The sequence below is a fragment of the Schistocerca gregaria genome, chromosome 4, assembly GCF_023897955.1.
Source record: "Schistocerca gregaria isolate iqSchGreg1 chromosome 4, iqSchGreg1.2, whole genome shotgun sequence".
NCBI lineage: Eukaryota > Metazoa > Arthropoda > Insecta > Orthoptera > Acrididae > Schistocerca > Schistocerca gregaria.
Window position 1 is genome coordinate 225,529,477 of NC_064923.1, and position 25,186 is coordinate 225,554,662.

The 25,186-nt window shown below is 42.2% G+C and overlaps 1 protein-coding gene across 1 annotated transcript in view; it reads left to right on the forward strand.

Annotated features, from left to right (window-relative positions):
• Positions 1–1,756: 1,756 nt before the first annotated feature.
• Positions 1,757–25,186, forward strand: part of LOC126266762 (clavesin-1-like) — a 35,953-nt gene continuing 12,523 nt past the window's right edge. The window contains exons 1-4 of the mRNA XM_049971282.1: positions 1,757–1,813; positions 16,431–16,583; positions 17,586–17,745; positions 20,878–21,127. Of these exons, the coding sequence (XP_049827239.1) occupies positions 16,433–16,583; positions 17,586–17,745; positions 20,878–21,127 (561 nt within the window). The 5' untranslated portion in view covers positions 1,757–1,813; positions 16,431–16,432. The remainder of the gene's footprint in view (positions 1,814–16,430; positions 16,584–17,585; positions 17,746–20,877; positions 21,128–25,186) is intronic.

Below are 25,186 nucleotides of genomic sequence, written 5' to 3' on the forward strand. Positions count from 1 at the left end.
CTTTTTCACCAAATCTACAATGTAGTTAAAATGGAGATATTTAACCTGAATCAGACACGGAATTTTTGCCTTGTTTCAGTAAATAACGACTGGTAATTTCCATTATGCAATTGTAGGAGTAGGGTGTCTTCTTATTGGCACAACAATAAAATGCCGTCACTCAAACAAATGTTCATCTAAAGGTCATATTCGCAGTTCTCTGTGGCAGATAGAACAGCCATGTAGTTATTTCATGTAGTTACCAGACTAGTAATAATAGACGTGAACGGCGCCACATAATGAGTGATCGCTGTCAAGGATGCGCCACGTGATCGACTGAGACAGCATTATGAGCATCGGACGGTGTTTCAAAGGGTCGTCTCGTGGGTCTCCATTTTGTCCGCTGGTTGAATCATGCAAGATCTGTGGATCATTTGACTGGGACAGTGGGCTGGCGTTGGACTGCGTGCGAACGTGAGGGCAGGCACATATCTCGTCATGGTTTCGGTAAACCGCGCCTGTTCCTTAAGTAAGAATCGCCGTATTGCTCACACACAGTAACTCCTTCACATTTGCGTCTGCAGTCCGAGGACGAGTAACGAACCACCAGAAAAATTTGGTGTCCTGTCGTATAGGAGGGAGGCTGACGGCAGCAGCACTAGACAATCCGCGACCCACGAGTAGAATGACTTTAACAGCACAGTCTGCAAATGGTGCCTTTTGGAGCGGTGTCGTGACTGGGAGAGACGGTCTCCTGACGGATTGCTTGAAGTACTGTTCAGCGATGTGTCGCGAATTCCTCTGCTCCGGGTGACTAACGTCGGCGATTGTGTATGCGACCTGGGGATAGGTCTCATTCATTGAAAGACTTGCAGAGGCACAGCGATGTTACTCTTCGCGTTATGGTATGGGGAGCCATCTGGTATGGTTTCAGTTCACGACTGGTAGTGGTTGAGGGAACTGTGACGTCACAACACAATGTCACGGACATGCTATGCCCTCCTGTGTTAACTCTGACGCGACAGTGGCATGGAACAGTTTTTCAGTTGGACAACGCTCGCCCACAAGAGGCCTGTGTCTCTGTGGACGATCATGTAATGCCGAGGTCCTCCCAGGGACAGGAAGATCCCCTGCCTGTCGGCAACAGAACGTGTGTGCAACTATCTCGGACGTGAACTCCTCCATTATCCAGGATGCGAGCATCCGTCACAGCCCTTCGGTGCCAGTTTGCCTCAGGAGAGAATACAAACACTTTGTGAGGCCTAACTCAATCATTGCATGCATCCAGACCAGAGCAGGTACAATGTAATGCTGCCAACTTCTTTGCAAATTTCACTCGGTATCGTAATAACTGAAATAACACATCCTCTTAACCCCTGCAGTATTAACTTCAACATCAAGCATTTATATGAAATTGTAAGCCGCAGGAAAATTAATTTCATGTGCCATTTAGTGTCGTAAAAATTGAACTAAAAGTATTACGTGAAAAAGAAACGCATGGATCGGAAAGGTGCTTCTTTAAAATTTCATTAAGGGGCGAGAGAATCTCCACCGCATAACTAAACACACGAGTCGATAGAGCTTTGCTTCCCTTACCGAATTTTTTACAGCAAGAAAATCGGGAAAGTCGGGTGCTGCGAATTTTGGCTTGCCACTCACACTGTAATGGACACAGCCGCGTGTTGCGTCAGTGAAACGTGTTCAACCGGTCCTATTACTAACGATCTTAGGCGTCATCTAGCGTACTAGTTTTTGCTGGGACAGAGCCGGCAGTCTCTTCCCGTCGGTCCTGGAGAGAGAACATCCGGGTCTGCTGCTGAATACGCTTTGTGCGGTGAGCCTAACGCCTTTAGCAGTGTTTTGCTTTCAACCTCGACGTGTTACGACAGCAGTTATAAATGCAATAATAATAAGCTCGCATAACTTGGTATTATATGTTCTTTAGGCTTAACGCGACTGAATCGCACAGTTACAGTCCATTTATTATGATTCTGCGCTTAGCGAGGCTGTATTCAAAGTAGTCACTAAGTAAATTGAGTCCTCCAAGCGACAGTGAATCCTATGATGTCATGTTGTTGTTGTTGTCTTCAGTCCTGAGACTGGTTTGATACAGCTCTCCATGCTACTCTATCCTGTGCAAGCTGCTTCATCTCCCAGTACCTAATGCAACCTACATCCTTCTGAATCTGCTTAGTGTACTCATCTCTTGGTCTCCCTCTACGATTTTTACCCTCCACGCTGCCCTCCAATGCTAAATTTGTGATCCCTTGATGCCTCAAAACATGTCCTACCAACCGATCCCTTCTTCTAGTCAAGTTGTGCCACAAACTTCTCTTCTCCCCAATCCTATTCAATACCTCCTCATTAGTTACGTGATCTATCCACCTTATCTTCAGTATTCTTCTGTAGCACCACATTTCGAAAGCTTCTATTCTCTTCTTGTCCAAACTAGTTATCGTCCATGTTTCACTTCCATACATGGCTACACTCCAAACAAATACTTTCAGAAACGACTTCCTGATACATAAATCTATATTCGATGTTAACAAATTTCTCTTCTTCAGATACGCTTTCCTTGCCATTGCCAGTCTACATTTTATATCCTCTCTACTTCGACCATCATCAGTTATTTTACTTCCTAAATAGCAAAACTCCTTTACTACTTTAAGTGTCTCATTTCCTAATCTAATACCCTCAGCATCACCCGATTTAATTGGACTACATTCCATTATCCTCGTTTTGCTTTTGTTAATGTTCATCTTATATCCTCCTTTCAAGACACTGTCCATTCCGTTCAACTGCTCTTCCAAGTCCTTTGCCGTCTCTGACAGAATTACAATGTCATCGGCGAACCTCAAAGTTTTTACTTCGTCTCCATGAATTTTAGTACCTACTCCAAATTTTTCTTTTGTTTCCTTTACTGCTTGCTCAATATACAGATTGAATAACATCGGGGAGAGGCTACAACGCTGTCTCACTCCTTTCCCAACCACTGCTTCCCTTTCATACCCCTCGACTCTTATAACTGCCATCTGGTTTCTGTACAAATTATAAATAGCCTTTAGCTCCCTGTATTTTACCACTGCCACCTTTAGAATTTGAAAAAGAGTATTCCAGTCAACATTGTCAAAAGCTCTCTCTAAGTCTACAAATGCTAGAAACGTAGGTTTGCCTTTTCTTAATCTTTCTTCTAAGATAAGTCGTAAGGTCAGTATTGCCTCACGTGTTCCAACATTTCGACGGAATCCAAACTGATCCTCCCCGAGGTCTGCTTCTACCAGTTTTTCCATTCGTCTGTAAAGAATTCGCGTTAGTATTTTGCAGCCGTGGCTTATTAAACTGATAGTTCGGTAATTTTCACATCTGTCAGCACCTGCTTTCTTTGGGATTGGAATTATTATACTCTTCTTGAAGTCTGAGGGTATTTCGCCTGTCTCATACATCTTGCTCACCAGCTTGTAGTGTTTTGTCAGGACTGGTTGTCCCAAGGCCGTCAGTAGTTCTAAGGGAATGTTGTCTACTCCGGGGGCCTTGTTTCGACTCAGGTCTTTCAGTGCTCTGTCAAACTCTTCACGCAGTATCGTATCTCCCCTTTCGTCTTCATCTACATCCTCTTCCATTTCCATAATATTGTCCTCAAGTACATCGCCCTTGTATAAACCTTCTATATACTCCTTCCACCTTTCTGCCTTCCCTTCTTTGCTTAGAACTGGGCTGCCATCTGAGCTCTTGATATTCATACACGTGGTTCTCTTCTCTCCAAAGGTCTCTTTAATTTTCCTGTAGGCAGTATCTATCTTACCCCTAGTGAGATAAGCTTCTACATCCTTACATTTGTCCTCTAGCCATCCCTGTTTAGCCATTTTGCACTTCCTGTCGAACTCATTTTTGAGACGTTTGTATTCCTTTTTGCCTGCTTCATTTACTGCATTTTTATATTTTCTCCTTTCATCAATTAAATTCAATATTTCTTCTGTTACCCAAGGATTTCTAGCAGCCCTCGTCTTTGTACCTACTTTATCCTCTGCTGCCTTCACTACTACATCCCTCAGAGCTACCCATTCTTCTTCTACTGTATTTCTTTCCCCCATTCCTGTCAATTGTTCCCTTATGCTCTCCCTGAAACTCTGTACAACCTCCGGTTCTTTCAGTTTATCCATGTCCCATCTCCTTAATTTCCCACCTTTTTGCAGTTTCTTCAGTTTTAATCTACAGGTCATAACCAATAGATTGTGGTCAGACTCCACATCTGCCCCTGGAGATGTCTTACAACTTAAAACCTGGTTCCTAAACCTCTGTCTTACCATTATATAATCTATCTGATACCTTTTAGTATCTCCAGGGTTCTTCCACGTATACAACCTTCTTTCATGATTCTTAAACCAAGTGTTAGCTATGATTAAGTTGTGCTCTGTGCAAAATTCTACTAGGCGGCTTCCTCTTTCATTTCTTAGCCCCAATCCATATTCACCTACTATGTTTCCTTCTCTCCCTTTTCCTACACTCGAATTCCAGTCATCCATTACTATTAAATTTTCGTCTCCCTTCACTATCTGAATAATTTCTTTTATTTCATCGTACATTTCTTCAATTTCTTCATCATCTGCAGAGCTAGTTGGCATATAAACTTCTACTACTGTAGTAGGTGTGGGCTTCGTACCTATCTTGGCCACAATAATGCGTTCACTATGCTGCTTGTAGTAGCTTACCCGAATTCCTATTTTCCTATTCATTATTAAACCTACTCCTGCATTACCCCTATTAGATTTTGTGTTTATAACCCTGTAGTCACCTGACCAGAAGTCTTGTTCCTCCTGCCACCGAACTTCACTAATTCCCACTATATCTAACTTTAACCTATCCATTTCCCTTTTTAAATTTTCTAACCTACCTGCCCGATTAAGGGATCTGACATTCCACGCTCCGATCCGTAGAACGCCAGTTTTCTTTCTCCTGATAACGACATCCTCCTGAGTAGTCCCCGCCCGGAGATCCGAATGGGGGACTATTTTACCTCCGGAATATTTTACCCAAGAGGATGCCATCATCATTTAATCATACAGTAAAGCTGCATGTCCTCGGGAAAAATTACGGCTGTAGTTTCCCCTTGCTTTCAGCCGTTCGCAGTACCAGCACAGCAAGGCCGTTTTGGTTAATGTTGCAAGGCCAGATCAGTCAATCATCCAGACTGTTGCCCCTGCAACTACTGAAAAGGCTGCTGCCCCTCTTCAGGAACCACACGTTTGTCTGGCCTCTCAACAGATACCCCTCCGTTGTGGTTGCACCTACGGTACGGCCATCTGTATCGCTGAGGCACTCAAGCCTCCCCACCAACGGCAAGGTCCATGGTTCATGGTTAAATATGAAAGCTCAGTTATTTGCGGTTCGGTAGTGCAAAAGTTACTTAACGTCCAAAATAAGTGGCACTAGTCAAAAGCATTCCTTTTGCGGGTGCCAAGCTGTTAGAGGAAACACTTGTAAAAATCTTGGGACATGTAGGGAATCACAAGAGATAGGCGCCTCATACCTGAGAAACCAGAACTTGCATTTGGTTACAACTTCTAAAATTGCTGCCTGCTGATGTTACGAACCAACGCGATTTGACGTTACGTAATCTAAAGTGTACTTCATTCGAACCCTCTTGCGGTACATGCATTTATAAGCAGATAGTTATTAATAAAATGTGGCTGCTTTCATTCAGCTTGTGTGATATATGGCTCTCTTAATTGAATCCCGAATTAGAGGACCCACCTAGGTGTGAAATGAAAGTGAACTGAAGCCAGACTCTGCCGATTAGGTCTCGGAAGACCCAACGACACTGACCGATTGCCGTGTCATCCTTAGCCTGTGAACGTCACTGGATGGGCATCGGTGGGGCGTGAGGTTAGCACACCTCTCTGCCAGCCGTTGTCACTTTCGTGAGAGGAGCCGCTACGTCTCAACCAAGTAGCTCCCCAGTTTGCCTCACAAGGGCTGAGTGCGCCCAGCGTGTCGACAGCGCTTGGCAGACCGAAAGGTCACCCATCCAAGTTTTAGCCAAGCCCTACAGCGCTTAACTTCGGTGATCTGACGGGAACCGGTGTTATCACAGCTTCAAGGCCGTCGGCTTCCGACGGAAGTACATTGTATATTGTTCATTCTGTTTACAGCACACGTTTCCCAAGGGAACTCGAATAACAACAATAAATTATTTATATCAAAGCTGGAGTAATGACTGGCGCTGGATACGACACGCCCCCTGAGTGGGAAACGGGACACTCCGTTGGCTGACTCTCAACAACAAAGCCTTCAATAGTCTTAAAGATAGCCGGTTTAAAGCTTACTACTGTATTTTAAAAGTCAAATTATAGGTTAATAACTTTAAAGTTTATCCCTTAAAGAATAAATAAGTTAATATTTATACTTAAAAATGAAATAAACACAACTAATTTTAAAAAATTAAATTTTTTCTTAAGAAATTGGATATCTTAGAAAACAATTAACATCTCATTTTTATAAATAATTTAATAATAATTATGATACATTAACTATAAATTATTTATAAATCAACCCAAATCGAGACAAGTAATGTAATTACTAAAATATTGATAAATCGTGATACAAAAGGTACAATAAATAAAATCAACTTTAAAACATTTAAGATAAAATTTCATAAAAACTTACATTACCAGTATACTATAATTTAAAAATCAATTGTATAAAGTATACTAAGACAAAAAATAACAAAATTATTAATATTAAATAATTACATAAACAAAAAATCAATATAATAAAAAAACAAGACATCCTGACTTGCACAGAAAAATTTTTAGTGTAAGTGAAACACTTTACTAGTAAGTTATATCTTGAGCCTCTTCCTAGATACACTTTCCAGTACATCTACTATGTAACGAGTTATCTAAATTGATGCTACCTTAAAATAAGTAAAATAGAATAATCAATAATGAGAGCGACGGGCAATGTGTGCAAACCTCAGAGCCAATATCAGTTAAATTAAATAAATCTTGCTGAGACGACTTTGGAGATGGCATTTAGGTGCTGTTGGTTCTATTGTGGTCTGTAAGTTCAAATGGCTATGTGCACTATGGGACTTAACTTCTGAGGTCATCAGTCCCCTAGAACTTACTACTTAAACATAACTAACCTATGGACATCACACACATACATACCCGAGGCAGGATTCTAACCTCCAATCGCAGCGGTCACGCGGTTCCAGACTGTAGCGCCTAGAACCGCTCGGTCACTACGGCCGGCTGTGGTCTCTAGCTCGTGAAACTTATTAATTACAAATTTTTATCAACAACGGCTCATAGGCATAGTTCATATTTTGTGTCTTTATTTTACTGACGTTCTTAATAACGTCGTTGAAATCTGTTTGATCTGAAACTTTTCTTTTAATTTAAAAGGTGGACAGATTAGCTAGCAGTTTTTATTCATTGCTTCAGAGAATTAATTTCAGAGAAAGGTCTTAATTGTTTGGAGAACTCCATAGTGGCTTAATAGCAATGTTAGAAAAATGTCACATAAACAAAGATAGCTTCATCACAGCTTCAAGAGAAGTCAGGACGTAGCTGACAAACAAACGCCGAACGAAACGAAAATGAGCGTCAGGAGAGAAACGAGAATAGACTTCCACAGTAAAATTTTGTCAACCGAGGTGATTACGAACACTCAAGGGCTTTTGTTTTACGTAAAATCCGTATGTGATTCGAAATCATCTATTCAGTCACACAGTGTCATACTGGGATGAAAACGGAAGATAACGAGGAGACGGCCGAAATGCTGAATTCGGTCTTCCGAAATTGTTTCACCGCGGAAATTCGTTATATGTCTCTCCTTTCGAGGATCGTACGAACCTGTAAGTGGCACATATTGAGATATGAAATGACAGTCGCTTATCAGTGAAAGGGCATCAGGATCAGATGAGATTCCTGTAAGATCTACAAAAATTGGGCGAACGAACTTGTTCCCCTTCTAGTAGCAGTTTATCGTAGATCGCTGGAACAACGGAGGTTGCCTAGCGACTGGCAAAAAGCGCATGTCACTCCCGATTCCAATCATGACTGTGAGATGAATGTGTAACGCCCCTTTGGAAAATTATGAATGACAGTGGTGGAAAAACTCTTACGTTATTTGATTTTCAAACAGCTGAGAAAAACTGAACGTGCTCAGACATTTCTCTCTTTTCTTATTCTCATCAACACTAAACTGACACACAACATTTTTTTAGCGCACCGCAATCTTATTTTCAATAATCCCCACAAGAGAATGGCCCTGACTAACAATAACCTATACCTTTCATGAATCACTTACCTCACAAAAATCTTCCTTACTCGAACTACTGCCATACAGAGAGCGCAAATACTGCCAGCTAAATAAAAGACTATAACTACTGAAGGCACTAACTACTGATAGGCATAACTAGCAAATGAAAGATTTTGATAGGGAACAAACAATTTATTTACCTTATTAACGTTCAATAGTCATTATCATGACATCCATCTTAAGAAATTTCCTTTTTGTGGCGGACACAAATCATGCTCACATTTTAATCTCTCAAAACTCTGGCATCTCTCTTTCCACATACACTACTGCTGGCGGCTCACTCCCAACTGCACAACGCTCCGCGCTGTTCACATCCAGCTGCCCAACACTACGATAGCGAATATTCCAACAATGCCAACCAGCCACAGACTGCACACAGCACACGCAGTGATTTTCATACAGAGCGCTACGTGGCGTTACCAACATAAAATCCTAAACAGACTACTTACAAATGCACATTACTATAGGCCTAAATCGTTGACGTCAATCTGTTGTAGAATTAGGGAACATGTCTTATGCTGAAGAATTATGGCCTTTTTGGAGAACGATAATCCCCTCTGTAGAAATTAACATGAATTCAGCAAACAAATATCTTGCGAAACTCAGCCCAGTCTCTTCATTCGTGAGACCCACAAAGCTGCAAAGTTGGTACGGTTACCTTCACTACAGAAAGACATTTTATACGGTCCCACACTGCCGTTTAGAGAAAGAAACAAATAGATCGAATACGGAACCACATTTGCGATTGGATTCAAGACTTCGTTGTAGATAGAACTGGACGCATCGTTCTTAACGGAAAAAAATCGACTTATTTAAACGTAATATACGGATTATCAAAAGGAAATTGTGATAGGTCCGCTACTGTTTACAATGTGTATAAATGATCAAGTAGAAAGTCTCGGAAGCTCTTTAATGCCGTTCCCAGATGACGGGTTTGCCAACAAGAACGTAGTATCGCCCGAATTGAGAGTATCGATTTGCTGAATGACCTATAGAGGATTGATGAGTGGTACAGGATCCCGCATCAGTAAATGTCACGGATTGCTCATAACAAAAGAAATCCACTTCTGTTCATCTCATCGACGACTGGTGCCTTCATGTTGGCCTTTGAGGAAGACACATTGCCCGAGAAGGTCAAGGTGATGGAAGTTGAGCTATATGTCTTCCTGCTGTACTTCCAGCATCATATGTCGAGATTGTGGACGTCCATCACATCCCAATACTCCATGTGCCCCGCCTCCCATCTGTGTCAACTGCAGAGAGCATCATTCACCTTGCTCACCAGACAGCAGGATTTCACAGAAAGAGAGGAAACACATTGAATATAAGACCCCCGACCAACTGACCTACACTGAGGCTAAGAAGAACTTTGAGCGCCTACGTCCTGTTGCTATGACGTCGTCTTACGCTGCCGCTACGACAACAGTTGTCGCCCCATCAGTTCCTTGCATTCCTGTCTCCTCTTGGAACCAGAAGACTACACCTGCCCCCTTGATGGTAGGGGTCACTTCCCTTCCTGTTGCTTCAACACCACCCACTTATGGAGCAACCACTGGAAATATAAGGCTTCAATTCTGAGCCAGAGAAGTGTAAGTCTTCTTCGGGTCTTCTCGCTCGGAAGGAATCCCTTGGGTCACTCCCTTTCCACGTTTCTGCTAGTGGGAAAGATGACACCCACCATTGGCTGAAGAGCCCAAAAGCAGCTGGTTATAGGGCTTCACGCTCAGCCTCTGTCTCAGAGACTGAATCAGTTTCCCAGCCAGGGAAACTCAAGGAGTAGTGTGAGAAATCTAAAAAGGAGATCCACAAGACCAAGGGATCTGCGGTGGAACCCACAGCACCACAACCTATGAGCTCTGCATCTGTGGATGAGGTGAAGATTCTGGCCTCTGCTGAGGACTAGATCTCATTGGACCCTCAGACACAATGGATATAGACTGCTGTGGCAAAATGTCGATGGCAGCAGGTGACCCTGAGGTATAACTGCCTCATTGAATGTTCCATGCCTTCCCAGTGTCATCATGACGTCATCATCCAGTGGAATTGTGACGGTTTCTTCCCCTGCCTTGTTGAGCTACAGCGACTTTTTAACTTTATACCTGCTTTCTGCATTGCCCTCGAGGAAAGCTGGTTCCGGCAATGCAGACCCCCTGCCCTCTGTGACTGTAAGGTATGCTGAGGGACCGTAGCGACTATAATCGAGCGCCAGGTGGGTATGCTTTTATGCTCTAAACTCTGTAGTGAAGCGGTGCCCCTTCAAACTCCTCTCAAGGCTGTAGCTGTCAGAATAAAGATTACACAAGAAATAACTGTCTGCAATGTATATCTTCCTTCAGATGGCGCAGTATCCCTGAATGTATTGACTGCACTGATTGATCAACCACCTAAACCTTCCCTACTTTTGGGAGATTTTAACATCGATAACCCCTTGTGGGGTGGCAGCATGCTTACTGGCCAAGGCAGATATGTCGAAACCTTACTGTCTCAGCTCGACCTCTGCTTCTTAAATACTGGGGCCACCACACGTTTAAGTGTGGCTCATGGAAGTTACTTGGCCACTGATTTATCAATCTGCAGCACAGGACTTCTCCCATCTATCCACTGGAGAGCAGATGATGTCCTGTGTGGTAGTGACCACTTCCACATCTTCCTGTCACTGACATGGCGTCAGGCCCAATGACGCCTACCCAGATAGGCATTAAACAAGACAAACTGGGAAACTTTCACCTGTGCTGTCACAACTGAATCTCCCCCACACGGCAACATTGATGTGAAGGTTGAGCAGGTGACTACAACAATTGTTTCTGTGTCAGGAAACACTATCCCTCACTCTTTACTGTGCCCCCAGATAAATGCAGTCCCTTAGTAGTTGATGGAAGTCCTTGAAGCAATTAAAGAGCGTTGGCGAGCTCTACAGCTGTATGTCACTCTTAACTGGATCACCTCATAGTCTTCAAACGGCTCTGTGTCCCTGTTCGTCAAATTATCAAACAACGGAAGCAGCAGTGTTGGGAGAGATATGTCTCGACTTTTGGGTGCAATGTGTCACCTTCCCGACTCTGGACAAAGATCAAACGTGTATTCGGGTATCAGACTCCAACAGGTGTTCCTGGTATTAACATAAAAGGCATGTTATCTACCGACGCAAACGCGATTGTCGAGCACTTTGCTGAGAACTATGATCGAGCCTCTGTGTCAGAGAATTACCCCCCATCCTCTCGCGCACCCAAATGGTGGCTTGAGAGGACGTCCACTCGTTCACTATAGGCCACAGTGAATTCTTTTGCGCCCCATTACACAGAGTGTGAGATATTCTGTGCCCTTGCACTCTGCCCCTCTACAACTCCTGCGCCAGATCGGATCCATAGTCAGATGATTAAACACCTCTCATCTGACTACAGGTGACATCTCCTCATCTTCAATCAGATCGGGTGCGATGGCGTCTATCCATAGCAATGGTGGGAGAGCACCATCATTCCGAAGCTCAAACCCGGAAAAAAAACCTTGATGTGGATAACTTTCAGCCTCACCAACATTCTTTGTAAGCTACTGGAATAAATGGTGTGTTGGCGGATGGGTTGGGTCCTGCAGTCATGTGGCCTAGCCTACAGGCTCCATGTCAAAGCAGCTTTCACCAGGGTAGCTCTACCACTGATAATCTTGTGTCCCACGAGTCTGCCTTAATTGTCTGGCAGCGGCTGTAGGGCTGTCTGTCTCACTTTCTCTGTATGCAGACGACTTCTGCATTTCGTACTGCTCCATAATTACTGCTGTTGCTGAGCGGCGCCTACAGGGAGCCATCCACAAGGGGCAGTCATGGGATCTAGCCCACGCTTTACAGCTTGCGGCCGCAGAGTTGTGTGTTATGCACTTCTGTCGGTATCATACCGTTCATCTAGAACCAGAACTTTACCTTAATGGCAATCCACTCACTGTAGTGGATATATATCGATACTTAGGACTGGTTTTCGACACCTCATTGACTTGGCTGCCACACCTTCGTCAATGACCTCCGCTGCCTGAGCAGCACAAAGTGGGGTGCAGAACGCTCTACGCTGCTGCAGCTCTACAGAGCCCTTGTTCAATCTTGCCTTGACTACGGGAGTCTGATTTTTTGGTTTGGCGGCACCCTCAGCGTTGGGGTTACTTCACCCAGTGCACCACTGTGGCGTTCGCCTAACGACAGGAGCCTTTAGGACGAGTCTGGTGACCAGCGCCCTTTTGGAGGCCGGAATCCCTCCATTGCAGGTTAGGCGTGCAAAACTGCTGGCAAGTTATTGTGCACACATTTTTAGTTCTCCTGTGCATCCGAATCACTGTCTCCTTTCGCAACCCATGGCATTTCATCCCCACCGGCCAGAGTGGCCGAGCGGTTCTAGGCGTTACAGCCAGGAACTGCGCGACCAGTACTGTCGCAGGTTCGAATCCTGCCTCTGGCATGGATGTCTACGATATCCTTAGTTTAGTTAGGTTTAAGTAGTTCTAAGTTCTAGGGGACTGATGGCCTCAGAAGTTAAGTCCCATGGTGCTCAAGAGCCATTAGCCAGTTCATCCCCACATCGGTGGCACAGGTCAGGGCTTCTAATGGCAGTTCGTGTCCGATCCCTTCTTTCCGAACTGGAGTCCTTCCCTTTAGCACCTATACTTGAGGTCCATTCATGTACATCTCCATGGTGTACACCTAGGCCTCGGCTTCGAGTAGACATTTCACACGGCTCAGTTACCCCCGCAGCTCGTCTCCTGCGTCAAACTCTTCAGTACAGAGTAACAGAATCAACATCCGCAAATATTTCTTCGAAATACATTCTAAGACAAAAAGAAAAGTGCCTCGCACGATGAAGGTATCATCCGAGTGGGACAGAAATCGGTAGATGTAATGTACATGTACAGGCAAGCAATGAGGTGGAATAAACCGTCTTTGGTTTACCGAATTTGTGAAGTTCTTTCTCTTGAATTAATAATCAATTTTCTTAAAACTATAATCATTTGCTTGCCTGTATATGTACACCACATATCCGATTCCTTTTTTCGTGTTTGAGTGTATTATAGTCGATACATTCTATTGTTGTTTATACTCTCCACATCTCCCTCAGCTACCATGGGAGTTATTTCTTGATGTCCTATCACTCTCTCCCGTCTTCTTGTTAATATTTTCCACATATTTCTCTCCTTATCCATTCTGTGTGAAAACTTCTCATTCCCTATCAGTCCACTCAATTTCCTACATGATTCTATAGCACCACAACTCAAACGTTTCGATCTTCTTCTTTTCTGACTTTGAAACAATCTATGATTTACTTCTGTACAGTTCTATGCTGCAAATCTATGTTCTCAGAATTTGTTCCTTAAATTAAGTCCGACATTTGATACAAGTGGACTTCTTCAAGCAGGATGTCCTCCTTCCCTCTGCTACAGTGCTTTTTTAGGTATTCCTGTTTTCATCGTCATGTATTATTTTTCTTCTTTGCCAGCAGAATCCATTCGCTTTGTGTACTTCTTGCTCCCCTAAGTTCTGAAGTTAAGTTTAATGTTCAACTCTTCTTTTTTCTGTTTACTCTCAATATCTGATGGTATGTCTCCAGACTCTTCATCCAAAGTTCTGTTTAACTTTGATATTGACTCCCCTGTCTCCCATGTGGTCTCCCATTTCTTCTTCTATCATGACTCCATACACCACCCTCGCAGATGCCTTCAATACACTCATTCCGTCTACCCGCTCTCTTCCTTGTGCTTAACAATTAAAGTCACGTTGCATTCTGAAAGTTGAGGTACTTGCTTTCAATTTCCCCGGTGGTTGCTTACCTTTTCTGCACGCTGAATCTGTCCTTACCACGACCATTTCTCTCTTGGTTTATTCGCATTTTCCCTGTAACCATTTCATCTTCACTTTACTGCACTTTTTACTTATCCTACGCCTTAGCGACCTTGACTGCTGTACTTCTGTCATAATCTGAGATTTCTGTACCTCGTCCCTTGGTCGATAACCTAAAATACATTTGTTGTTACCCACGGAACAGTTACGTTCCGATTACTTACATTTGCTGATCGGTTACTGTGAATGTATTTTTGAGATATGTAAATCCCTCTTCAACTAAACAACCTACTGTGGTATTCATTATCGTAATGTTACACACTTAGAAAAATTATTACATCATTCCTCAGTAGCTCAATAGGCTGCTTCTTTCCTCATTGATTTTTTTTGGATAATTATCTTCAATTTGAGTCCATTATTGGCGTTAGTTTCATGTGGATTCTGACAAGGAAAGTCCTAATTATTCAGGGCAACTTACTCTCTGCGCTACCGTCCTGTTCATGAGGAGTCCTACTCCCGCACCGAGCAGGGTAGCGGAGTGGTTAGCTCACTGGACTCGTATTCTATGGGACGACGGTTGAAGCCCGCATCCGGCCATCCTGATTTTGGTTTTCTGAGATTTTCCTAATTCGCTTCGGGTTAATTACTTGATGGTTCTTTTGAAAGAGCACTGCCGACTTCCTTCACCGTCATTCTCTAATCCGATGGGACCGATGACGTCGCTGTTTGGTCTCTTCCCCCGAAATTAGCCAACCAAGTTACTCCTGTTACACTATTTTCTGCTGCTGTGGATATTACCTAACATTCTTAGGCTATATTTCTTTCAATTTCCATATTCAAGACAATATGCAGAAACTGATGGCTGCTCTCGTCTCGTCCAAAATACTGTAAATCGTCTCTGACAGAGAAGTACGAGTGTGTGACAGTACGTCACATAAATGTTGACATTTTTATCGGTTGTAAACCACAGTTAAAGTATGTTATGAATATAATTAGTGTAAAAGATATAGTTAAAGTTCTTGAAACAATTGACATGCAGCGATAATTTAAGAGTAGCATCTTTATTTAATGTATATGAAAATAAAAAAGGATCGAAAGAGACGCGATTGTACTGCCGAGGAGGAACGACGTATTTTATGGTACAGACACTGTTTTGTTTCGCTATACGGAAGGCAGCCATTGAGCGGTTGCACATATTTTATGTAAGTTATTCTGGTTTATTCAATAATAAAGTTATTATTGTTATAAAAAATGAATTTCCTTGTAATAGTTGTCTCCTCAAATAGTCTCAGCGGCTAGTTATTTTTAATAAGCTCTTTTTCAGTAATTTGCCCTGCGAGAAGCTCATCTTCCGATGCAGCCTCTGGTCGGCTATTACGCACCAAAGTATTATTTTTTCAGTGTTTACTGTAGCTGAAAATGCCAGAGATTTCGTTGTAAGAACCTTTCAACTGCAACAGATAATTAATTTAAGTTGAAGTTCATTTTTTTAAAATTATGCAGATTCCATGAGTTCAGTAAGTTTTATCTTGGCCGCTCCACGGCAACAATCGAAATTTTCTTGAGCCTTGCTTTTCAATCAATAAAAAGAAATTAACAAAATTACATTCAATTCAGTTAACGGCAAACATATTTTTGTCATCGCGTTCAAAATCTAAAGTTGGTAGACGAATAACAGCGGCCCTTCAAGAACCCGTTTCGTATTTGCTTATTCACATAAGTAAAAGTGATAAGAAAAAAAAATATCCCGGAGAGAAAGAATCATGCCAAAGAAAAGAAAAATTCATGGTGATATATATATATATATATATATATATATATATATATATATATATATATATATCGTAACACATGGCACCGACGTCACAAGTGCTTGGTTATTTTCAACCTGTTACATTTCCTGAATGCAATCTTAGTCCAAGAATAGGTCTAGCGGAACTAAAACCATCTTCAGGTGAAAAGTTCACTAGGAATGCAGCGCCTGCTTCTCAAGATGCATAGTCCACAATGTGACATATGGATAATATAACTAATGTAGATTGATTCAAAAGATAAGTAAAGCGGTCCGGCCGTTCATATTTAGATTTTCTGTGATTTTCCTAAACCAGTCCGCTTAAATGCCGTTGAAAGGGATCGACCAATATCCTATCAGATCCTTCAAACAATCCAACCTTGTTGTAGTGACTTTATAAACTATACTCTTCCTTCTTCGATTTCTTTAAACAGTGGTTGTATGTCAAAAATCCCTTCATGCTTTACCATTAGTGAACTGGTGTTCTGTCTCAAGCAATTGTGTCTACTTTCTGCTTTACAGCAATGACAGACACCGGCAAATACTTGGTGATCACGGCTGAGGAGGTGGAGTATGTCAGAGAGCAGGTGGGCACAAACGAGGAGGACATCAAGACGTCTGTGACGTCACTCCGAGAGTGGCTCAGGATGCAGCCACACTTGCCCGACGCCGTAGGTCAGTACATTTGTCATACTAGACGCCATATATTACACCTACGTAATGCACATACAATATTGATGACTAGTGTAACTACTTAGAGGTAGTGCCTTGTACATCTAAATATTGTTTATCTCCTTCATAAGCAGATTTAGAGCAGCATTGTCTTATCATTGTTGTATCTGAAACTCACTCCAGTTTATTACACATTTAACAAGTCCGAAATAACTCAACTATATCTCGTTACTGATGATCAGGTTTTTTTAACTGATCACTGTGAAACAAAAACTTATAGTTTTGTATACTAAATTGTGATTGCAATTTAAGGAGGAATTAATAACTACTAATTTTCGTTTTAAATCTACCTCCTTATTACAACTTCTCTGCCTCTATTTTAGCTTACGGAAAACACTGAACTACTATGATCAGCTCTACATCTTATTCTTGAATTTTATCTATCTCTTCCAGCTGCTTACCTTGGTTATCTGCTCAGTGATTTGGAATGCTTCGATATGCTACTGTTGTTGTTGTTATTGTGGTCTTCAGTCCTGAGACTGGTTTGATGCAGCTCTCTATGCTACAGTAAAGCTGCATGTCCTCGGGAAAAATTACGGCTGTAGTTTCCCCTTGCTTTCAGCCGTTCGCAGTACCAGAACAGCAAGGCCATTTTGGTTAGTGTTACAAGGCCACATCAGTCAATATTGATATGCTGCTACACTCTTTAATATTACATTTAGCAGTAATGTGAACGCAGATGCGTATGTGCAGTGTAATGCGATTGTGAGATCATACGACCGTTTTAAAGGCATATATATATATATATATATATATATATATATATATATATATATATATATATATATATATATATATATATAAACTGAAAAGGTTCATTTTACAACAATTCTATCGTAAGAGATTTTATACAGGAAAACTGCTATCCATATGAGAACCCTTTCTATTTTGTGTGTCCTTATAAAAATCTACCTTCATAATCACTACTCGAAATCTGTGTTCCAGACGACTCCGTCATTGAGCGAATGTACATCAACTGCAAGCGCAGCATGGAGAAAGTGAAACTGGGATTAGACGCATACTTCTCACTCAAACACAAATTTCCCGAGTTACTTACGAACAGAGATACAGAAGGAAGCGACTTCCAGTTTGCAATGAAGCACTTGTGAGTTCCGACCTGTCTTAAGCTTTTTAAATTTATAAAGAATTCTTATTTTTCAAATAGCTCTTCATGCTCTATTGTAATGGATGTGTAACTCTGCAGAGCACAGGTGCCAAGTATTGGCGTATGTTAACTTGTCACTTCTTCGTGAAATCATAATATTACATTTTTCGGGAAAACAGTGGAGTCTTTTGTGTTACTAAAACAGAATTTAAGTAACTGCGTTTACGATGCATTTATGAGCAAATGAAAAATCATTTTTGAATCCTGTAGGATTGGAGCATAGTAAATGCCTTTCAAGGACATAATGATTTTGTATAACCAGTTACGCTGCTTTGAGTATTACTTTCTATTTGAACTAGGGGCCTATTTCAGCTACATAGTCATCATCAGGTTAGCTGTAATTTAACATTTGATAAATTTTGGTACATTTCTTCTTTTACATGAGAATTATGAATGATATGATTTTACATACGTTTGAAGTCCTGACTTCCGTGCAGTATCGGTGTTACTGTCGCTATCTATTTGTTACTGATTATATTCTGGGTTAACATAACAACAATAATTAGTTTTGCTGTTTGTTCTGACTTTTCGTTTAGTAGTGCTCAGAAATAAATAGCAGTTTATTGTTGAATTCTGTTACAAAACGTCAACTACAGACTTAGATTTATTTCTGACCACTAATAAACGCAGAGTCAGACAAACCACGAAAATGATTATTACTGGTACACTAACATAAAATATAATCAGAAACAAATAGACAACAACAAAAACGAGGTTGCATGGAAGTCAGGACTTGAAAACGCATCTAAAACCTTATTTTTCGTAACTCACATGTTATTCAACAAAATTTACCAAAATGTAATATTTAAGATATTATGACGTCTGTATACCAGGAATAGAGCTGTAGTTATAACAAAAGAAATACTAGTCATAGCAGCGTAACTGGTTATGCAAATTTATTGTGTCCTGGAAAAATCAGTTATGTGTTTTGGTGTTTTGTCAGTCGTTTTGCCCTATAATTCTACAGTTGTTGTAATGAGAGTTTCGATATCACGGCGTTGGTCTGTTTCGTTAGGCTGCTTGAAATGGTATGCCTCTTTAAAAACTCGTTGACAGCAATGCACCTTTATAAACGTACAGTCGTGTTATTATTTCAACGCAGAAGGCTTTATTCCTGTGCTCTAGATTTTCAACAGCTGTGCCGGCAATAAATAACTGAACATCATGTCCAGCACCTCTTTTGTTTGTATATTTATTCTTCAGCAATGGCGACAACACGCAAAGTGACACAGTGCCCTCTTCTTAGCTCATTGCAGGTAAGCACTTAACTAGACAAACAAACTTTCCTGTTGTAGACGTTATTGTTGCTTTAAGCCACGCGGTTGGAGGAGCGCAATACGATCTCTTTTTCGAAGTTTCCAGTTTCTCTTCCATACATCATGAACAAACCTATGACTCAAAAAATCGAATGTAATATGCCCTGCAAAATACCTACTAATCTAGTGAGACGAAAGAGTGGCAGAAAATGTAATCCAATGCGTTCTGAGTCAATTTCTTGGAACTCTAAAATCAAGCTTCAAAGTGATGTAGGGCGCAGTTCTCATAGTTTTAATCGATCATCTTCAAAATGTCTCCTACAAAACAAACTCGTTGCAATAGTGTGCTGTTTGACTCGGCACATTCTCATCTTTTTCCGAGAATTCATAGATATCCTACATCATCAGCTTCTTCATATCTCTCAAGGTGGATCTTCGCTTACTTGAAACACTGCAGTAGCCCATGTTGCCCTCTATACGTTTAACGTTAAGCCTTATGTGGTAATACATTATAATAATAAGGCTAAGGTGTATTTGAAACAATGTAACGTATACAAAATTTACCACCACGCAGAGGCGTCCCACCACAAATTTCTCTCCTATGCACAACTCACATCAGAATGGCACTTGCTACCGATATCCTCAACTATTTTCTGGATGTATCCCAATTTCTGCCTTCTTCCTCAGTTTTTCCCTTACAACGCCCTCTAGTACGTGCTACCTTACTGTCCATTCTTCGTATCAGTATTTTCGATGTATTCATTTCCTCGCTGATTGTGCAGAGAATCTCCACATTCATTACTTTATCAGTCCACCTAATTTTCAACATTCTTCTGTAGCACCACTCTTCAAATGCTTCGATTCTCTTCTGTTCTGATTTTCTCACAGTCCGTGTTTCACTAACACACGATTTGTTGGTCCAAACGTACATCCTCATAAATTTTTCCTGACCGTAAGGCCAATTTTTGACACTATATACTATTCTTGGTCAGGAACGCCATTTTTGCCAGTGCTAGACTGTTTAATATGCCCTCGATGCTCCGTTCGTCATGTGTTATTTTGCTGCCGACGTAGCAGATTTCCTTAAGTTCCTCTACTTCTAGATCACCAATTCTGATATTAAGTTTTGTAACCTCCAGCTGGTATTCGTGTAGTAGAGTAATACTGTAACACTTGGACCATTAAATAAAGTATTGGCAAGTTTCTCTCGAATTCGAAGATTCTTTTAATGACACTAGAATGTAAATTCCCTGTAACAGTTCTTCACATTTGGAATGAACCCTACTGCTGCGGAGTAATATTTGCAATTTCAGAAAACCACTACCGAGTGCAAACCACATAAAGTGTATGCCATCATTTGAAAGTGAAATCAGAAAATTTAGTTAACTTCTGTTCCATGGCTGGTTAAATTGTTACATGGTACAACATTGACTTCTACTCACGGGTATTTTACAGTTGTTGATTACATAGAAGCTCTCCTGCGTAGTTTTCAGGTCTGCTACTACAGATGTAATTCCTAGACTCGCGTACAGAGGAAGTAGAAGATGTGAGGGCGGGTAATGATTGATACCTAGATACCTTAGGAGAGAGCCGCCAGCAAAGTTCGGAGTTTGTATCACGATACCAGTCAAAGATTTAACCTACCAGGATTTTTTCAAAGAGTGCACACACCGCATTAGGTTGAAGGGTTCATTCTGGATGCATATATTATTTTTTGCTCTTGTATTTCGTAAATTGTAACTTCACGTTGACAGACCGCATATATTATCCTCTGTCTCATAAGCATGTATTGACAAGAGTATAATGTCTCCTACAGCAAAATGATGATTATGCCACGACTCACAAAGGACGCATATCGCGTGCACGTCTGGACCGCAGTGGACGAAGACTCGACCAATGTAATTTGGCCCCTGTATGGTAAGATAGTGACCGGTGCACTGGAAGTTATGTTGGCCGAAGACTACTCTCTTGGAGATGTCATCATCTTCGACTTGGCCAACGTGAATGCCGGACACATCGTGCGTGCAGATATCAACCTCATCCGCAATCTTGAACTCTGCTATAAGGTAATTTAGCAAAACTACTCCATTCTGGTCTAGTCGATTAAAATTATAACATGTATGGCCATGAAAACTATTTACCAGAGTGGGAATCAAACATGGGTAGAAAGTGACCTGATGTTTTCTCCAAATAGTTCTCGCGCCCAACATAAAAGTGACAGGAAGCAACCCCCTGCCACAGATATCAGTTGCTGTATTGAGGTGGCGTGCTTGGAGACTCTAACTGTCTGATCACAAGGCAGCATATTACTAAATAAAAAAGAATGTGGACAACATGAAGAACAACAAATTACAATCATTAACAGTATTATGAAAAACATAGTAGCAACTCGTCATATAGGGTAGATACTGAGTCGCTGATAGGCACAACAAAAAACACTGTTAGAAAATGAGATTTCGGCCAACATACCGACACACACTCACACAAATGCAACTTTCGCACACATCACCAAGGTCTCTGGCAGCTGAAGCAACACTGCGAGCAACAGCCCATCATGAGAGTGGCAGCTGGATGATGGGGGAAAGAAGGCTGGGGCACGGAGGTGGAGGCATAATAGTGCAGGGATGGGGGGCGGTAAAGTGCTGTTTGTTTGAGCATAAAGGGACGAGATAGAGAGAGGGTAAGGAAGCTAGGTGAAGTTTAGTGGTTAGATGAAGTTTGTGTGTGGGAGGGGGAGGGGTTAGGGAAAAGGAGAGAGGTAACAAGACAGTGTATTGTAGGAATAGAGGACTGTGTAGTGCTGGAATGGGGACAGGAAAAGAGCTAGACGGATAACAACAATGACCAACGAAGATTGATGCCAGGAGGGATACGGGAACGTAGGGTACAATGCATAGAGAGTTGTTGTCTGTGCAATTCAGGAAAGCTGGTGTTGGGGGAATGATCCAGATCACACAGTCTGTGAAGCAGTCATTGAAATGGAGATCATCGTCTTGGGCAGCGTGCTCAGCAATGGGGTCGTCAAGCTGCTTCTTGGCCACAGTTTTTCAGAGGCGATTCATGTGGACAGACGGTTTGTTGTTTATCATGCTCACGTAGAATGCAGCACCGTAGCTGCAGCTTAGCTTCCAGATCACATGACTGGTTTCAAAGGTACCCCTGCCTTTGGTGGGATAAATGGTGCTTGTGACCAGACGGGAGTAGATGGTGAGGGCAGCCAGTATGAGACAAGTCTTGCACATAGGTCTGTTACAGTGATGTGAACAACATGGCAAGAGGTTGGAAGCAGGAGTTGTGTGGCGATGGATGAGGATATTGTGTAGCTTCAGTGGGCGGTGGAATACCACTGTTGGTAATATGAACACAAATATTCACCTGTAGAGAATTGGGATGAAATCAAAGTTCTGAAATGTAGACTATATCTAACTCAGTTAACAAAGACTAGCTAGTATAATTGTAGTTCAATCCCGTTTACTGCTTGGGCAGCACACCCAATTACTGCAAAAATTTTACGACACTCAGGGATGACGTCAGCGACTTGTGGTAGCTTGCTGATACCAGGAACTAGAATTGTTGGCAACCGGAAAAATAGCTGCCCGAGTGAAGCCGTGCGGCCAGTTATAACTGCGGATAAGAGAACCATTTGTATGACATCATTCGAAAGCAGGACGAATGGCCTGCTTTCACTGCATTCTATAGCGGCATACACAGCTTTTGATAGATGAGTCTGACTATTTTAATACCACGTGATGGAAACATAATGTGGTTTCTGTTCTGTACACCATTTCCTTGATCAGTGATCCGATGTGATCCCATGCTAGAGACCCACTGCCGTGTGACGCCCTCTGTGTGCATTGCTGTGTACGGTATTCAACGATGGTGTACAAGGCCCAGTTCGACTCCCGATTTGCTGAGTGTCATAGCAGCTTAACTGCCCAACGGCAAATGCTAGTTCCAAAATTGCTGCATTAGTTTCCTAGGTTCACTTTCACAAATATAGGGAAAAAATATTACGCACTTACGTGTTTGCCACGTGCTATCTACTTATTTTGTAATAGAAATTAATTTCATTGGTTCATAATAAATCTCATTACTTTCATTACATTCCCAAAAATTATAAACTAAAAATCGAGCAGGTGATAGTGATAAAGATACCTGAACTGAGTACTTTGATATAAGGAATTAATAGTCAGAACTGTATATGACTTTTTTATGATATACTTGTACCTTACAGCAACAGTTTAAGCCATTGGAAGCTATTCAGTGTGATGTCCATTCTGCAATTCACTGGCGACATACAAAATCTTTGCGGGACTCGAAACCGGATTTCCCGCTTATCGCTAGCAGTGCCTTAATCAGGGTACGAAAACGCAGGAGCTTCATTTAAGATCTGGGCACATGATCAACATAACAACAACAAAAGTTAATATAGGACGACTTCCTGGCGGAACGAAACAAAACAGCAACCACACGCCAGCGAGAGGTAGTAGATTCACATTGATCCCCAAGCCACAGCACGGGTGACACGGGCGTTTCTTCTCGAAAAACGTTCCAAAGTCTCATCATATAACTCAAACAGGTCAAGTTCCGGAACAAACGCCAAACAAATCGGCCGGAGTGGTTGAGCGGTTCTTGGAACCGCGCGACCGCTACGGTTGAAGCTTCGAATCCTGCCTCGGGTATGGATGTGTGTGGTTTAAGTACATCTAAAGTCTAGATGACTCGTGACCTCAGCTGTTAAGTCCCATAGTGCTCAGGGCCAGTTTTTGAACTTACATACACTACTGGCCAATAAAACTGCTACACCAAGAAGAAATGCGGATGGTAAACGGGCATTCATTGGTCAAATATATTATACTAGAACTGACATGTGACTACATTTTCACGCAATTTGGGTGCATAGATCCTGAGAAATCAGTACAAAGAACAACCACCTCCGGCCATAGTAACGGCCTTGATACGACTGGGCATTGAGTGAAACAGAGCTTGGAAGGCGTGTGCAGGTACAGCTGCCCATGGAGCATCAACACGATACCACACAGTTCATCAAGAACAGTGACTGGCGTATTGTGACGAGCCAGTTGCTCGGCCACCATTGACCAGACGTTTTCAATTAGTGCGAGATCTGCAGAATTTTCTGGCCATTGCAGCAGTAAAACAGTATCCGGAAACGCCCATACAGGACCTGCAACAAGCAGTCGTGCATTATCCTGCTGATATGTAGGGTTTCGCAGGGATCGAATAAAGGGTAGAGCAACGGGTCGTAACACATGTGAAGTGTGGCGTCCACTGTTCAAAGTGCCGTCAATGAGAACAAGAGGTGACCGACACGTGTAACCAATGGCACCCCATAAAATCATGCCTGGTGATACGCTAGTATGGTGATGACGAATACACGCTTCCAATGTGCGTTCACCGCGATGTCGCTAAACACGGATGCAACCATCATGATAGTGTAAACAGAACCTGGATTCATCCGAAGAAATGCCGTTTTGCCATTCGTGCAGTCAGGTTAGTCGGTGGGTATCTCATCGCAGGCGCTCCTGTCTGTGAAGCAGCGTCAAGGGTAACCACAGCCATGCTCTCCGAGCTGATAGTCCATGCTGCTGCAAACGTCGTCAAACTGTTCGTGCAGATCGTTGTTGTCTTGCACACGTCCCCATCTGTTGACTGAGGAATCGAGACGTGGCTGCACGATCCGATACAGCCATGCGGATAAGATGCCTGTCATCTTGACTGCTAGTGATACGAGGCCGTTGGCATCCAGCAAGGCGGTCCGTATTACCCTCCTGAACCCACCGATTCCATATTCTGCTAACAGTCATTGGATCTCGACCAACGCGAGCAGCAATGTCAAGATACGATAAACCGCAACTGCTATAGGCTACAATCCGACCTTTATAAAAGTTGGAAAGGTGATAGTACGCATTTCTCCTCGTTACACAAGGCATCACAACAACGTTTCACCAGGCAACGCCGGTCAACTGCTGTTTGTGTAGGAGAAATAGGTTGGAAACTTGCCTCATGTCAGCACGTTGTAGGTGTCGCCACCGGCGCCAACATTGGGTGAATGCTCTGAAAAGCTAATCATTGGCATATCACAGCATCTTCTTTCGGTCGGTTAA